Raw genomic sequence first — 18454 nt, forward strand, 5'->3', positions numbered from 1 at the left:
CAGTCCAAAAGGATATATGCACCCCAATGTTCGTTGCAGCACTGTTAACAGTAGTCAAGACACAGAAGCAACCTAAATGTCCATCAGACAGAGGAATGGATAAAGAAGATGTGGTACATATATACAATGGAATATTACTCAGCCATTAAAAAGAATGAAGTAATGCCATTTACAGCAACATGGATGGACCTAGAGATTGTCATGCTGAGTAAAGTCAGTCAGAGAGAAGGAGAAATACATGACATCCCTTATGTGCAGAATCTTAAAAGAAATGATACAAATGAACTTACTTACAAAACAGAAACAGACCTAAAGAACAAACTTATGATTACCAGGTGGGAGAAGGATGGAGGGAAAGGCTAGGTAGGGAGTTTGGGATGGACAGGTACACACTGCTATATTTAAAATGGCTAACTGTATAGGTTCTACTGGATAGCACATGGAACTCTGCTCAATGTTATGTGGCAGCATGGATGGGAGAGGAGTTTAGAGGGAGAATGAAAACATGTATACGTATGCCTAAGTCTCTTTTTTGTCCACCTAAAACTAACACATCATTGTTAACCGGCTACATTCCAATGTAAACCTTTTTTTTTAAAAAAAGAATTATATCCAGCCAAGGGTAGTCATTAAAATTTTTAACTGAAAATGTAATCATTGTACATCAAAATATTTACACAAACTTCCAATTAAGCAAAACTTAGTAAGTATGAAATGTTACACAGAGAAATAAGAAAGTTTACGAACTAATTGTTAAACAAAGTAACTGGACATTACAATAGTCTGTATCATTTTCGCAGCATTTATGACAAAAGTGATGTGGAAAAACCTAAATGCAATAATCTGAGAATCATGAGTTTTTACTTTATGCAAATCAACTAAACTGTTGAGTATACCTTTCCAGAAAAGATAAAAACCACAATATAAATACAAGTGTATTTGAATATCGTGCTTAAGCCTCTTTGGAAATAGAACTGAACAATGAAACACCAAAATGAACAGTTGCTGTAATTTTTCAAGGCTTTATAATATCAAAGATCATAAATAAATCAACTTCCAAACCATTAAGAAATAACCCAATTTTTCAAATTACATGGAAACAATCTTGCTCAACTTTTCTGTCCCCTGTTCCCTAACAGCCTCCTGGTTAAACTAAACCCTGGAAACTTTCCAGATCATTTCTTTAAATTAAAAAAAAAGGAAAGGTGTTAATTTTGCTTTCACCATCTCTTAAGTTACAGATTCTTGCCACCTCCCTCTCTTGGTGGAGAAAAAACAAAATCATAGAACAGAAAGTCTGAATGTCTTTTCAACATACTACTAAGGACTACCACCAAGACTGTGACTGACCTGGTTATGGAGAGGGTAGGGGTGGGTGGGGCCACAGTGGGGGACAACTGACAAAATACTTGTAATACATACCTCTTGCAGAAAATCTTCAAGAAGCCGGTTAAATTTATCTGCCAACTCATCTATCAGTTGACTTCTTGAAATATCTACTCTGTTGAAAATTGTGAACTCTTCATTACAGAGTGCATGGTAAGTTTTAGAACACGCTTCCAAAACATCTGTATCTGTGTGCTTCTCTACAATATTCCGGATCTGTCGTAATAAGGCATCCAAATGCTGCAAAATCAAAGTTTCTTCATTAAAACTAAGGCATGTATGATGACAGGCATAAAATGACTGCACAACTGGGATGAAAAGCTTCAAATACAGTAACTTTACAACAGTAGGACACACATTTTAAGTTTTTCTAGTCAAGTAAAAAAATGCACTCATCGACCCAAACTTATTTCCCCTACTTCAACAGGAATAATATTATCTATCTCACAGGGCTTTGGTAAGATGTTAATACATATAAATATATATGTTCCTGGAACATAGTAAATGCATTCAATGAATATTAGCTGTTTCATTTTGCAATTGTTCTTATCCAGTTACCCACCTCCAATCTCCATAAATGGTCAGTGACATAGTAACATAATGTCTAGGAAGGAGGGTATTGCTATCAACATGAATCAAAGGGAAACCTCATTAGTGCCATTCTCTAAATACAACTTATCTAAAATATGTAAGGCATACAATATATAGGCTTCCTTTATATTAAATGCTATAAAAACATATTTCAAAAAATATAAACAAGCAATATGATGGGATGAACTATATTAACAATTTTTCTTAAAGGTTTATTATACACTGAAACACCCTACCTTTTCTAATCGTCCAGTGGTATATATTTCCAAATCAAAGTACTGTGGCAACTGCAACAAGTTAGTCACCTTTTCAGCATCTATAGAGTACTTTGAAATAAAAAAAAATCATGTCAAAAACATCACAATTATGGTAAGGAAATATTATGATAAGTAGAAAATTCTGTATGGCATTTCCAAACAAAACCTGTAATTTCTTAACAACAATCTTGATACCGACACAAATTTACCTTAGCTAATAACTGAGGAAGGGCCACAGCAAAAAGTTCAGTGATTTTTGTCCTGTCATCCAACTGGGTCTTCTTCTCCTTTGCTGTAAGCACCTAAGGAAACACAACAAAGTTTCCAAGTATTTATTAATAAGCCCATTAACACTGTTAGGTGCTCAAGTTTAAATATTCAAAGCAAGTAATAAATGACATTTTAAATGATGGATACAAAAATTTCTACTATAAAACTTGAAACCCAGAAGTAACAAAGAGAATAGCCTGCACATTATTTTTTTAAAAAACTTTGAATAGTTCTAGAGACAAAATCAATACCAAATTAGACTAACCTACCCTAACTTTGGATGAAAAGAAAAGCAGCTAGGAAATACAGTTTATTAGTTTATATAGTCATGGAAGTGAGTAGGATTTCAGTCAACTGTAAGTTGTGCCATGATCCATGGGTTATGAATTCAATATAATTAACTACTAGTAATTAAAGAAGAAGAACAACAACAACAAAAAAGAGAACTGAATGCATCACATACGTTGCAATATTGTAACTTATATAACTGCTTCAGTTACATACAAAAACACATATACAGATGTGTACTAGGTCACAATATAAAAATTATTTTTGTGCTTCACAAAGTTTGAAAGCCTGTGCAACTGTTGGTCTACAATACATGTGAACTTTGAAATAATGCATTAAAATTGAGTCCCAGGAAACAGAAATTTCCCCCATTTTAATGAATGATGCTCTTACTTTTATTAAAAGAAAGTAAATCTGTAAATAAATCACAACGGACAAATATACCATTCTAAAATGATGCACAGCAAGCAATCTTTACAGGGACTGACAATCACTGTAGTAAACTAACAAAGAATCTTACAGAAGGAATGCAGACTTCCCAAACTGCTAATGCTTTAAAATTTACTTCTAACATGTTTATAAGCAAAGATCACCTAAAAAATAAAATTTAAGATTCAAAAATTTGATTATATACCTACAAATAAGAACTTAAAAAAAGTTATTAAAAAAGAGACATATAATTTAGAACACTGAAAATATGTTGGCGTACCCTTTTTCCTGTCCCTCTCCCCACAGGAGGATGACATTCAGCAGCTTGTCTAATGGTACAAAGCATTATTTCAATCAGAGCACTCTCTTGTCTGTCTGTTAGCGCTGGGAAAAAAATAATCAGAAAGAGTTAACCTATTTTTTTCTCTATACGCCATTTATAATCATTACATAACAGTTCTTGTGCCTGTGACAGAATCTGACCTAATGTACTAAAGAAAATCTTATTACTATATCACAAAAAGGATCAGAACAAGTTAAAACTTACTAAATATTATAAATCTGTAAACCACCAGTCCACAATTTGAGAAATGAAAATATGAACAGATGCAAAAAAATAAATAAAATACAATAAAACATCATAAATATTGACAGGAACTATACCTTTCTAATATCCATGTGTATGAAAACAAAATTATCCAAAGACTTTGAATCAACTATTTTAATGCTAAAACGGAATAAGTAAAATCTGTTTTCAAAATTACCTAGACAACAAAAACACCATAATTAAACATCCTTACCTTCCTCTCCACTAAGTGGCTCCTCCAGCAACAAGCTATTCATACATTCCCAGTCTTTCAGCAGCTCAGTAGCACAGTCCCACATGCTATCCACAAGGTATGCTGCATGCTCATGTAACTAAAATTTAAAAAGAACAATGTGCTCTTAGACAAATATACTAGCCTTAATCAAAAGAATGCAAGCTTTGTTGGCACCATACACAAACTCAAACAACAATGTTTTTTAATGTCAAGGAGAAGAAAGGAAAGAGAAGAATTGCCTTAGCTTGCTAAGTGTAAGTAAACACTGTTAGGTATTACCATTTCTCATGATAATCATTAATATGAAAATTGTTTTTGAAGAGACTATATGCATGCATTTAGTTATTACCTGACTCAAAAGAGTCATCCCGTTTGAAGTCTCACCCACGGAGTGGATGCACTCCCTGGGACCCTTTCCCAATTGGGACTACAGATGTGCTATGACACAGGACTTTCGAGCGCTATTTAAGTCTGAATGTTGGTCAAAACCCAATTTGGTGATGTACTTTCTGCTCTATTTCTCTTTTCTTTTAATGTTAGTATATTGAAAGTAAGCTAGATCATTCTTTCATAAATACCTGTATTATTTATTTGTATATAAAGAGTGACTTATTTTGTTAACAAATCCTTTGAACCTGAAAGTGTAAACTTTCTGCAAAACATTAATTGGTGCTGTGAGCAGGATTTGTGAGACAAAATGCCACTCTTTAAGAGAAAAAAGAGATTAAGGTTGATGAAGTTTTTATTCCCAGATTGGAAGATTCACCTTATTGCTCGTTACCTAGTGAATGGGATTCACTGAACTGTGTGAGAATTGGAACCTTAAATTTTGCGGTTTGTGCTGATTGAGAAAGGTTAAGAATGTGCTGTGCTAGGTGAAAGCCTGGATGGTCCTCTCCCTAACTTAAGGTACATGAATTTAACTTAAAATTATCTAACAAGAAGTTAGACATAATTGGAAAAAGAATTATGTGATTTTTGAGGACTGTCCATGTTACAATGCCAAAATTATATTTTAGTTGATCAAATAAATCACTGTTTAAGTCGGCTCTCCCAGTGTCCCCCACTCCCTTCTTTCTCCTTTCTTTGTCCTGTTGCTGCCTTACACCCCTCCATCTGCCTGTCTCCCTCTCCATCAGCTAATCCCCTTCTAACATTTCCTATCTATCAGTGGGGGAAGGGAAAGCCCAACTTCTTCCACTCCTTCTGCACTTCAGCAAATTTTTTTTTCCTGCCCTGTTCAGAGTCAACTTGAGTACTACTTGGTCAATATTTTAGCTATAAAACTATGGCTACAGAAACAAAAGATTGCCAGGAGAAATATCAATAACCTCAGATATGCAGATGACACCACCCTTATGGCAGAAAGCGAAGAAGAACTAAGGAGCCTCTTGATGAAAGTGAAACAGGAGAGTGAAAAAGTTGGCTTAGAGCTCAAAATGCAAAAAACTAAGATCATGGCATCTGGTCCCATCACTTCACGGGAAATAGATGAGGAAACAGTGGAAACAGTGTCAGACTTTATTTTTTGGGGTTCCAAAATTACTGCAGATGGTGATTGCAGCCATGAAATTAAAAGACGCTAACTCCTTGGAAGGAAAGTTATGACCAACCTAGATAGCGTATTCAAAAGCAGAGATATTACTTTGCCAACAAAGGTCCATCTGGTCAAGGCTATGGTTTTTCCAGTGGTCATGTATAGTTGGACTATAAAGAAAGCTGAGGGCCAAAGTATTGATGCTTTTGAACTGTTGTGATGAAGAAGACTCTTTGAGAATTCCTTGGACTGCAAGGAGATCCAACCAGTTCATCCTAAAGGAAATCAGTTCTGAATATTCATTGGAAGGACTGATACTGAAGCTGAAACTCCAATACTTTGGCCACCTGATGTAAAGAACTGACTCACTGGAAAAGACTGTGATGCTGGGAAAGATTGAGGGCAGGACGAGAAGGGGACGACAGAGGATGAGATGGTTGGATGGCATCACCGACTCGATGGACATGAGTTGAGTTTGAGTAAACTTGGGGAGTTGGTGATGGACAGGGAGGCCTGGAGTGCTATAGTCCATGGGGTCAAAAGAGTCGGTCTCAACTGAACTGAACAGAAAGGCAAGATGACTTTTTTGGCACAGGATGGCCATGGTATTCTTTACACTCTGGAGAAAACTGGTTAAAATGATTTTTTTTTTCCTTTGCAACTGCAAAACCAGTTCCTCTTACATATGCAATTAAAAAGAGCTAGCTTTTTACATGGAGAAGGCAATGGCACCCCACTCCAGTACTTTTGCTAGAAAATCCTATGGACAGAGGAGCCTGGTAGGCTGCAGTCCATGGGGTCGCCAGAGTCGGACACGACTGAGCGACTTAACTTTCACTTTTCACTTTGATGCACTGGAGAAGGAAATGGCAACCCACTCCAGTGTTCTTGTCTGGAGAATCCCAGGGACGGGGAAGCCTGGTGGGCTGCCGTCTATGGGGTCGCACAGAGTCGGACACGACTGAAGCAACTTAGCAGCAGCAGCAGCAGCTTTTTACAAAGGCCTGCCTAGAAAAAAGCTTGAAGTTAACCTTTGCCTGGGCTTTCCAGATGGTACTAGTGGTAAAGAATCTGTCTGCTAATGACAGGACATGCAAGAGACATGGGTTCAATCCCTGGGTTTGGAAGATCCCCTCAAGGATTTCCCTGGGCAGAGGAATTTAACTTACAATTGGAGCCCTGGTGGGCTACAGTCCATGGCGTCACAAAGAGTTTGAGAGGACAGAAGCAATTTAGGACGGCACACAACCTTTGGCATGTCCTTGAAATACAGAGCCCAATTTGCCTGAGACCTCAGCTTTGGGCAAATGGAAATTTCAAGCCAAGATAAAAAAAAATAAATAAATAAAGGAAAAGAGAGAAAGGAGTCAAGGAGACATTTTAAATCTCAAGTGGAAAACTATGAGATCCTCTGTCTGTCTGTCTGGATTTATCTATGTCTCAGTGTGTGTCTTTGTTTTTGGATAATATGAGGTTAATTTGTAAATGAGCTCTAATTCAACTGGCTTAAAGAAAAGTAAGCGCTTACAAATCAAACAATTACAAGAGAAATTAACCTAAATGAATTTCAGCTTCACGTGAGCTGCGACATATTCAATATTAAATATCTAATATTAATGCTTGTTTGTAAATCTAATTAAGACATGTCTGAGTCATCAACATTGTGTAATACTTTTATCATGCCTAGGTTTAATGCAAGCTAAATTTGTCAACAAGGAAAGTAACTCGAGTGAAGAAACTTTTTAAATAAAAGAAAAACAGAAATGGAACAAGAGCTTTTAGATAAACTCTATTAAGAATAATTACACTTAAGGAACGGCTGTCTAAAATAGTTTCTCCAGATAGGGGTAACTTGAATTTCTATGCTTGTGCTAAACTAAGTGATAAACATTTATTGAAATTTTTCCAAAATTCACTTCAATTCATTTCCAAATAAAATAAAATTTTGAAACTTTAATTATTGAACACTAACTTCCTTTTACAGAGAAACTAAAGAGATTTTAGACTGTTAATGAATATGTTTGGTGCCATCCTGAGATGTTGTCTATAAGAAAGCAAATGCTTTTAGAAATTAAAACTGGTACTTATGTTCACCAATCTACAGAATGCTAATATTAAGGGCAGTTCATGGTCTCTTAGGGAAAATAAGTTAGGTTAAAAATGAAAAAAAAAAAAAAAAGAAAGAAAAAAGGTATGAGAAATGAAATTGCATTTTATTAAGAAAAAAGAAAGTAGGTCTGACTTACAGGTGGCTGTTTCTAAAAAAAAAACAAAGTGATTAAGAAAAAAAGAGAGGCTTTATGGAAAGTGGACCCCAAGAAAAGAGTTTTGCACGTAATACAAGTTTTCTTGAGATGTTGAACTGCCTTTGATAATGGATTTTAAGATTCTTTACCTCTGGAGTGATCTGTTCTATGTTTACCTTTGAACTCTTTTTTTAACTTTTGGCTAATCTTGTGCTAACTTTGGTTGTTTACCAATGACCTATATACTATCTAATGGTTATAAATCCTGTTGATATTTTTGGCAAAACTTACTAAAATTAAATTCTAAAGAAGTTCTTTTGACCTCTAGCTGGCTTTAGGATGCTTCAGAGGGCCCGTGAGACATCTCAAAGAGAGGTATTAAAATACCTGGGTTCATTTGACATGTTAAATTACATGGGAAATACTGTTGGAGGGGTGGTAAATCTTCTGAGGTTATACTGTATGGTTGATATTACTAATATAGATATCCTGAAATTATGTGGAATTCATAAAGATATGATATGTCCTGATAAAATGTTGTCAATGACCAGATTGCTTTGTCAACTGCAATACAATCAGATTTTAAACATGCCTTCAATGGTTTCACTCCGATGCCTTTGAAAGAATACTGCTGCTTCTTCAAAATTTATGGAAAAGACTTTTCTAATATTACAAACAAATTTTGTTATTAACAGTAAGCTGGTACCAAACTGGTATTTGGTTTTCTCTCTTTGTTAAGAGAACAAAGTTTGCTTAGAATATGGCTTTTGACAAGATTGTGAATTTCTTTGCCTTTAAGTGATTTATATTTGTTTTTAAAACCTTTTGTTATTTTGGTAAAGTAAACAAGCATTCTCTATGAAGATTATGGTACATGTAGATAAAGCTTCTTCTGCTTCTACAAAATTAACCCCTCCCTGTCAAACTACTGCTATCCTGATGCCCTTAAAACATGGCAAATAGTCTACTCCTAAATAGGGGAATTTAAAATGGGTAAGCAACAGCTGTAAATCAAACAGTCAGGGCTATGGGAAATCCAAGACTGCCACTTGGCTTTTCCTGGCTCCCTGACAAACCTCATTTTTATTTGATGGGATAAAGCATTCCCTGACTGCAGGGTTAATGCCCTCACAATGAAAAATGTTTATGTTTCACTGAACATTAAATCCTAGTTTTGTTCTTCACTTCTGAGATAGTTCCTTGTTGTTATATTACTAAAAATTTAATTAAGTTGTTAAAAGGACACTCTAATTTTGTTTCTAAAGCTTGTATCAGCAGTCAAGCTTTAGATAAAGATTAAATGCTCCATGATGTACAACCAGGGGATTATCACCTGGATATAATCATTTAACTAAGTTAGATGACCTTGGGTATACTGAGCTATACTGAATGAAAGTTCTTGACTTAAATTCTTGCTTGTGACCTTACTAATAACTGCTAGTTGTATTATTTTCTATGTTGCCTGTTTCACAAAATTGTTGTCTTTTACATTTCCAATAATGTGACTGAGCCACTGATAAAATAACGATATATACAGTTCCACAGAACTTGGTATCTGAGGGGGACTAGTTCCAAGACCACACATAGATTTTCCAAGGATGCTCAAGTTAATGGTATAAACTGAAGTGAAAGTGAAAGTCACTCAGTCGTGTCCGCCTCTTTGCGGACAGGCCAGAATTCTCCAGGCCAGAATACTGGAGTGGGTAACCGTTCCCTTCTCCAGGGGATCTTCCCAACCCAAGGATCAAACCCAGGTCTCCTGCATTGCAGGCACATTCTTTACCAGCTGAGCCACAAAGGAAGTCCAATGATATAAAATGGTATAGTATTTACACATAACCTACTCTCATCCTTTCATACACTTTAAATCAACTCTAGATAACTTACAATACGTAATACAATGCAAATACTATGTGAATAGTTGACTGCTTCTGCTGCGTCGCTTCAGTCATGTCCGACTGTGTGCGACCCCACAGACGACAGCCCACCAGGCTCCCCCGTCCCTGGGATTCTCCAGGCAAGAACACTGGAGCGGGTTGCCATTTCCTTCTCTAATGCATGAAAGTGCAAAGTGAAAGTGAAGTCGCTCAGTCGTGTCTGACTCTTCGCGACACCATGGACTGCAGCCTACCAGGTCCTCCGTCCATGGGATTTTTCAGGCAAGAGTACTGGAGTGGGGTGCCACTGCCTTCTCCAACAGTTGACAGTGCATGGCAAATTCAAGTTTGGCTTTTTCAAACTTCTGGAATTTTAAAAAAAATATTTTCAATCCACTATTGGTTGAATCCCCTGTTGGCTGAATCTGCGCTGAGGTGGGGGGTTGGCAATTGTATTACATAAGTGAACTACTGTCAGTTATAAAATACACTACAAATATATTGTAACATAATGGGAGTGGTAATTATTATGTAAAACATAAAATACATGATTACTTATCAATTCACTGACTTCCCTGGTGGCTCAGATGGTAAAAGCATCTGCCTACAATGCGGGAGACCTGGGTTCGATCCCTGGGTCGGGAAGATTCCTGGGAGAAGGAAATGGCAATCGACTCCAGTACTCTTGCCTAGAAAATCCCATGGAAGGAGGAGCCTGATAGGCTACAGTCCATGGGGTCGCAAAGTCGGACACGACTGAGTGACTTCACTTTCACTTTATCAATTCACTATGTAAGTAAATCATTTCTATTCAGTGTGTGAAAGGGCCTTACAGCTATCCAACACATTTTAGGAGACAAGCATTACCATGATACCAAAACCCATCAAAGACATTATACTTTAAAATACACACACATACCAACACATTGCATGAACATGGAGAAAACACTCTCAAAAAAATCAATAAACTGAAACCAACCACACACTTATGGACAATCAATCTTTGACAAATGAGAATAGAATATACAATGGAAAAAAGACAGTCTCTTTAGCAAGTGGTGTTGGGAAAGCTTGACAGCCTCAAGTAAACCAAAGAAGCTAGAACACACCCTCTTTACCACACACAGAAATAAACTCAAAATGGCTTAAAGACTTAAATATAAGGCAGGACAACATAAAACTCCCAGAAGAAAACATTCTCTGACATAAATCATAGCAATGTGTTCTTAGGTCACTCTCTCAAGGCAAAGAAATACAAAAATAAAGAAATGCAACCTATTCAAACTAATAAGCTTTTGCACAGCAAACGAAAGCATAAGCAAAATGAAAATATGACCTAATAACTGGGAGAAAACATTTGCAAACAATGTGATGGACAAGGGCTTAATTGACAGAATATACAAACAACTCATACAACTCAATATCAAAAAAACAAACAATCTAATCAAAAAATGGACAGAAGACCTAAACAGATATTTCTCCAAAAACACACAGGTGGCCAATAGGCACATGAAAAGAAGCTTATCATTGCTAATTATTTGAGAAATGCAAATCAAAACTACAATGAGGCACCACCTCACACTGGTCAGAATGGCCATGTCTACAAATAATAAAAGGCTGAAAGGATGTGGAGAAAAGGGAACCCTCCTACACTGTTGGTGCAGTCAATATGGAAAACAGTATGGAGATTCCTCAAAAAACTAAAAACAGAGTTGCCATATAATTCAGCAATCCCACTCCTGGGCATATATCCAGAGAAAACTATAATTTGAAAAGACACATGCACCCCTATGTTCATAGCAGCACTATTTTCAATTAGCAAGATATGGAAACAAATTAAATGTCCATCAACACATGAATGGAAGATGTGATATAGGGACTTCCCTAGCAGTTTGGTTGTTAAGATAATAAAATAATGCCATTTGCAACAACATGGATGGACCTAGAGATTAGCATACTAAGCAAAGTCAGAAAGAAAAAGACAAATACCACATGGTATCACTTACATGTAGAATCTAAAATATGATACAAACAAATCTACAAAACAAAAACAGACTTACAGACATAGAGAATAGATTTGTGGTTGCCAAGGCAGAGAAGAGGTGGGGAAGAAAAGAAATTGGTGCTTGGGATTAGCAGATGCAAGCCATTATATATAAGAGGGGTAATAAAGAAAGTTCTAGTACAGCACAGGGAAGTATATTTAATATCCTTTGATAAACCATAATGAAAAAAATGTGGAAAGTATGTATGTGTATCACTGTATATAAACTGATTCACTTTGCTGAATCAATTATGTTTCAATAAAATTAAAAAAAAAACTTCTCAGCAAAAGAAGGGGTAGGAGGAAACATCCTCAATATAATAAGCAGCTACACAACACCTGTAACTAACAACATAATTAATGCTGAAATACTGGATGCTTTTCCCTTAAGATCAGGAACAATCCAAATCTATCCTCTCTCACCACTTCTATTCAACATTCTACTAAATGTCCTAGCCAGTACAATAAGGCTGGGGAAACTAATGGCAAGAATGTAGGAAAAGAAAAAGTAAAATTATCACTACTTGCAAATGACTTGATTGCATATTACAGAAAACCCTAAGAATTTTAATAAAAACTTACGTTAAAAGTGAATTTAGCAAAACTGCAATATGCAAAAACCAACTGTATTTCTCTATACTAGAAAACAACAATCATCATCACAGGTACCAAATATTGAGAACTAACAAAATGCTAGATCTGTGCTAATAGTTTTATATGGGTTATCTCACTGTTGTCTAAGAAATTGTTATCCACACATTTAGAAGGAAAATGGGCTTAAGAAAGGTTAAGTAACCGAATCAAGGTTATATAAATATGAAGTAGAGAAGTCAAATTGGTAATCAGGTCTTTCTAGCTCCAAAATTTATGCTCTTAGCATTACATATAAATCATATTATTTGAGTATCTTACTAACATAAATTGGTATAACTCTATGTTATCCAACACTTACTGTGATATTTGGAAGATTTTAAGATTTACATCATTTTAACCCCATCTCCGAATTGTTCCAACCGGAAGTATAAAATGAACAACATCAACTAACCTCACTTTCCAGAAAGAAAAAAACCAATGTCTTAACAAGGTTGGCATTTGGACCCTGTCGTCCCCTTCTTTTCATCATTCCATCCTCCTCTGGATCTCGACGACTGAAGAGCCTAAGATCAATGCAAAATACTTTTAAAACAAAATATTTCTTAATTAAGAAATTTTAAAAACCTGTCTGGATTCCATCTTTAAGCAACTAACAGAGGAATAAATTGGAGCTGGGTAGGTACAGTACTGTCCAACATTATACCCAAGTAAACCTTTTCCATTTCACACTTGATGGTACTTCTAAATGTTTCTGAATGATTTCTTTTTGAAAATCTTACTGCATGTTATGCAATCATTTCTTTTTACAAAAGTATCACAATAGCTAACCTATACCATTTATGCACATAAATGTAAATATTCTTCTCCTTAAAAATGACATTTCTTTTCCTCCTGTCCTTCCTGTACAATTATCCCAAAGTCTGAACTTAGTGGCCTTTTTCTATGGATATCATGGTCATTCTTATAAACAACAAAAAAGTTATCACTGGATAACAATGAATAAAAAATTATAGCATAAATACTTCGTATCATGTACTCTTAATAAACGTGTCACCTCAAATGAGCATTTTAATAAAATCTTACAAAAATATAGTTTAGTCCATATGTTTCCATTTTCTTTAAAACCACTACATGATAGCTGCTGAATATTTTTGGTGATCAGATATTCACACTGCTACTAGCTAATCTGAAGTGTTAAACAGCAATATAAATGAAGAGACTAAAGGATTCTTGTGGTTCTTACATCAAACTGTTATCAAAGTACTTTTATTATATGCAAAAATACATAAAAATAGGCTTAAGACCTGTACTGAATAAATTATTAATAAGTCATATTTATATATATTTTATAACACAATAAATTACTGCCGTTAAGTGACTTTAGAAAATGAACAACAGAAATGCAGATTTACTTTTTGTACAGAAATTCTCCAGCTGCTACTGCTACTGGCCGATGAGCTGAATAAACCAGATGATAGACATTTTCACAATCTTCTGCAGTAAGAACTTCTTCACTACTCCTGAAAACAAATAAGCAATAGCAGTTTTCAAAACAATGCTGTAATTTTAAGTTTACTAGTACAAAAATTCATACTCATACATTAAAAAATAGTACATTTTCACTCCTAAACTTGTGTTTTAAAAAACAGGTCATTAAGAAGTTGTTTCAAGAAGAAATCAACCTTACTTGATTATCATCTATTAGTAAAAGCATCCTCTGACAAAAGAGCTGAGTATTTTGTGAACACCCAAGATCAGACCTAAAATTAGAGTGAATATCGGGCATAAAGAAATAGATACTAAGAGAAATAACCATGCAACAAGTGTGCTAAAGGGAAATGAAGACAAAATAATATAAACTAACATAGAAAATAAAGTAGTGGCACGCTCAGTGTGTGCATGTGTCCTCAGTCATGTTCGACTCTGAAATCTCATGGACTGCAGCCCACCAGGCTGCTCTGTCCATGGGATTCTCCAGGCAAGAATACTGGAGTGGGTTGCCATTTCTTCCTCTAGGGGATCTTCCCAACCCAGGGATCGAACTGGCGTGTCCTGCCTCTGTCTCCTACATTGGCAGGCCGATTCTTTACCATTTGAACCACTTGGAGCTTAGTTAATAATCAAAGAAAACACTTTCCATGTATTTCATGGTAATATTAAGGACACAATTTTACAACGTTAAAATATACTAACACCCCAGTTACCTCACAGTGATGAAGAATAATACTTCATTCACCATGTACTAAACATCATATAAAACAATGCAAAAGAATTTTTCCAAATAATAAAATTTAAGTGCCAAAGATGTTTAATTACAATTTATCATTAAAAAAAACTCACTAAAATATAGTGCTTGTTTTATTGATCTTACTTTAAGAGAAGAAAGTAAACCTAACAAATCTTGGTAAATCAAAGTCATTATTAGGCCCATCAACCACAGAATCCCAGGGTAAACCTTGCTGGGTTTTCTAAACCAAGACCCTGTGTTTGAAGTTCTGGCCTCTTTCCCCCTAATATGCTTTTTGCTGCTTTATAACTACACATAAATAAATACACACACATATTGACTCAAATCAAACTACACCAAATTTGAGATATTTCACTAATTTTAACGCATAAGGAATGTCCCTGAAAGTTTCAGTTATTAGGTATATACATGGCTGAATCAACAAAAAAAGGGGTCCACATGGTATTACAGAGGAAGAGGGGAGAAGCTATAGAAATTAGGTAGAGTACTACTATTTTCTTATTTAATTCAGGACAGTTTTATAAACCCAAAGAAAAATGCAATGGTTAAGACTGCTCAAAATCCCCCCAGTTAAATGAATTCTCAGAAAACGTCAGTGTATATAGAGCTACCTTTTTTTTTTGACTTTTAATTTTTATTTCATATTGGAATATAGTTGATTTACTATGTATGTTACATTAGTTTCAAGTGTGCAGCAACATGATTTAGTTATACATACACACATATTTATTGTTTTTCAGATTCTTTTTCCCATAAAGGTTATTACCGAGTACTGAGCAAAGTTCCCTGTGCTATACAGTAGGTCCTTATGGATTATCTATTTTATATGTAACAGTGTTAATCTCAACCTACGAATTTAAATTAGGAGGTAGAGCTACCTTCTTTGTAATAACTGCAATGTAGTCCATTTCATATAAATGGGGTTGACAACCACACTCCTCACACAGGACTACTGCAGTAAATGAGATAACCCCTATAAGGAGCTTGTATTAGCTGTTATATATTAACTTAATTCTTCCTCTATTGATATCATCTAGAATATTTCCAATATCCTATTACAAACAGTACTATGTTAGAGACTGAGAACATTTTAAATTTTGGATACCACCAAGCTTTTTTCACCAGGGCTTCCCAGGTGGCTCAGATGGTTAAGTGTCTACCTGCAATGCGGGAGACCCGGGTGCAATCCCTGTGTCAGGAATATCCCCTGGAGAAGGAAATGGCAACCCACTCCAGTACTCTTGCCTGGAAAATTCCATGGACTGTAGGCTACAGTCCATGGGGACGCAAAGAGTCAGACACAACTGAGAGACTTCACTTTCACAGCTTTCCCCAAAGAGGCTATCCCAATTTATAGTCCCATCAATAAAGTTTATGGGTTTGTTTCTACATAGCTTTATGCAACTAGTGTATTACCAAACACATTAATCTTTGTAAAAAAGTAGGTTAAAAAAGTCTCATTTTAATATACATGTCTCTAAGTATGACCAATAATCTTTTTGCATGTTTAATTTTTTATTTTCTTTTGTGTCAGTGACATGGTCCCTAACTTTTGACTCTTTTACTACTGGGTTTCTGTTCTTTTTACTGATTTATTGAAAGTGACTCCTACAGTGCAAATCTCCTGCCAAGTCTGTCATTTGTTTTCTGAGTGTACATTATGGCACATACATATTTGTAGTTTTTTATGTAGTTAAAATTCAGTAATTTTTTTAATGTCTAGGTTTTATGCCATTCTCAGAAAGACACTGCCAGTTTACATATAAAATTAAAATGTTTAATCTTCTCCTCAGTTTTCATCTAACACTTTTAATTATTTCATTTATTTACATTTAGACATTTCATCCATCCTGAAATTATTTCTGTATAAGGAATGAAATATGAATCCAATTTAATTTTCCTCCAAATAGAAGCTAAGTGTCATAACATCATTTATTTTGATATAAAACCATCCTCACCCTACACTAGGTTCCTAGATATATTTAAGTTTGTCTCTATACTTTATTCTGTGTCACTCATTTCTGTTTAGACACCACTACCAAAACTTAAAAGTTACTAGGGTGAGGAGAGGGAGAGATAAAATAGGAGTTAGGGATTAACACATACACAGTGATATGTATAAAACAGATAACCAGCAAGGACCTACTACATAAATGTATAACTGAATCACTTTGCTGTACACCTGAAACTAACACAATATAATAAATCAATTACACGTCAATTTTTAAAAATTAGTAATAATAGTAATAAAGTCAATGTTGTTTTATAATTTTGATTTAAAATCATAGTGGGCAGTCATCTCTCATTAGTTTTTATCAGAATTTTGCTGGCTGATCTTACATGATGACTTTCTCATATGAGTATCAGAATTAGAATGTTGTTAAAAGGCCCTTTGTGACAGGCAATTTGGGATAGACATGTATACACTTCTGTATTTAAAATGGATAACCAACAAAGACCTACTATACAGCAGAGGTAACTCTGCTCAATGTTATGTGGCAGCCTGGATGGGAGGGGAGTTTGGGGAGAAAGGATACATGTATATGTATGGCTGAGTCCCTTCCCTGTTCACCTGAAACTATCACAACACCATTCGTTAAATGGCTATACCCCAATATAAAATAAAAAAATAAAATAAAAAGCAACTATCTGGGTCATGTTAACAACCCAAATGTCCACTGATGGATGAATATATAAAATGTGGTATACTGAGTGTCAAAAAGGAATGAAATTCTGATATATAACAACATGGATGAACCCTGAAGACATCATGCTAAGTAAAACACGCCTGATATAAAAGGTCAAATATTACATACTTTCAGTTATATGAGGTACCTAAAATAGTCAAATTCAGAGATGAAAAGTAGACAATATGATGCAAAATCATACTGTGCAGTCCTTTACAGAGTATCAGTATGAAATGATAAAAAACACTCTGGAGATGGATAATGGTGATGGTGGCTGCACAACAATATGAATGTACTTAATTCCACTGATCTGTACACTGAAATGTGTAAATGGTAAATCTTATGTTACATATATCACCACAATCTTTTTAAAAAGGGGAAAATTGAATTGCATCAATCCTACATTTTAACATAATATGTTTTAAATTCAGATTGTTTACAGAGAAGTTTCAGTAATATATTTCTAAAAGTGTGACAAAATACAATACACATAATTTAACACACTCGAGTGTTTAACTTAATTTCAAGAGCATCTAAAGACAGTAAAATTGAAAGAAAACTAGTCAAGAATGCAAACACATGAATTCCCAGCTCAGTTAGAATATTCTACTTCAATGGTCCTCTCTTCCTATCTTCTCAACTTTACATGAGAAAACTAAACTTCTTGCTGTAAAACTCCAGGTTATTGAAATCTCAGTTCAGTTCAGTTTAGTCACTCAGTTGTGTCCGACTCTTTGCGACCCCAAGAATCACAGTACACCAAGCCTCCCTGTCCATTACCAACTCCCGGAGTTCACTCAGACTCACGTCCATCAAGTCAGTGATGCCATCCAGCCATCTCATCCTCTGTCGTCCCCTTCTCCTCCTGCCCCCAATCCCTCCCAGCATCAGAGCTTTTTCCAATGAGTCAACTCTTCGCATGAGGTGGCCAAAGTACTGGAGTTTCAGCTTTAGCATCAGTCCTTCCAAAGAAATCCCAGGGCTGATCTCCTTCAGAATGGACTGGTTGGATCTCCCTGCAGTCCAAGGGACTCTCAAGAGTCTTCTCCAACACCACAGTTCAAAAGCATCAATTCTTCGGCACTCAGCCTTCTTCACAGTCCAACTCTCACATCCATACATGACCACAGGAAAAACCATAGCCTTAACTAGACGGACCTTTGTTGGCAAAGTAATGTC

At 35.4% G+C, this 18454-nt stretch overlaps 1 protein-coding gene across 8 annotated transcripts in view; it reads right to left on the minus strand.

Annotated features, from left to right (window-relative positions):
* STAG2 (STAG2 cohesin complex component) overlaps positions 1 to 18454 on the minus strand; it is a 141720-nt gene that overhangs the window by 37674 nt on the left and 85592 nt on the right. For all 8 annotated transcript variants that reach the window (XM_086388163.1, XM_086388158.1, XM_086388165.1 and 5 more), the window contains 7 exons: positions 13753 to 13860; positions 12792 to 12903; positions 4022 to 4139; positions 3502 to 3605; positions 2444 to 2536; positions 2214 to 2303; positions 1423 to 1626 (listed from right to left, as the gene is read on the minus strand). In XM_086388163.1, coding sequence (XP_086244289.1) covers positions 1423 to 1626; positions 2214 to 2303; positions 2444 to 2536; positions 3502 to 3605; positions 4022 to 4139; positions 12792 to 12903; positions 13753 to 13860 — 829 coding nt within the window. The remainder of the gene's footprint in view (positions 1 to 1422; positions 1627 to 2213; positions 2304 to 2443; positions 2537 to 3501; positions 3606 to 4021; positions 4140 to 12791; positions 12904 to 13752; positions 13861 to 18454) is intronic.

This window comes from Bos grunniens, chromosome X, assembly GCF_055505025.1.
Source record: "Bos grunniens cultivar Pamir isolate PY7600 chromosome X, Bosgru_T2T1.0, whole genome shotgun sequence".
Taxonomy (NCBI): Eukaryota; Metazoa; Chordata; class Mammalia; order Artiodactyla; family Bovidae; genus Bos; species Bos grunniens.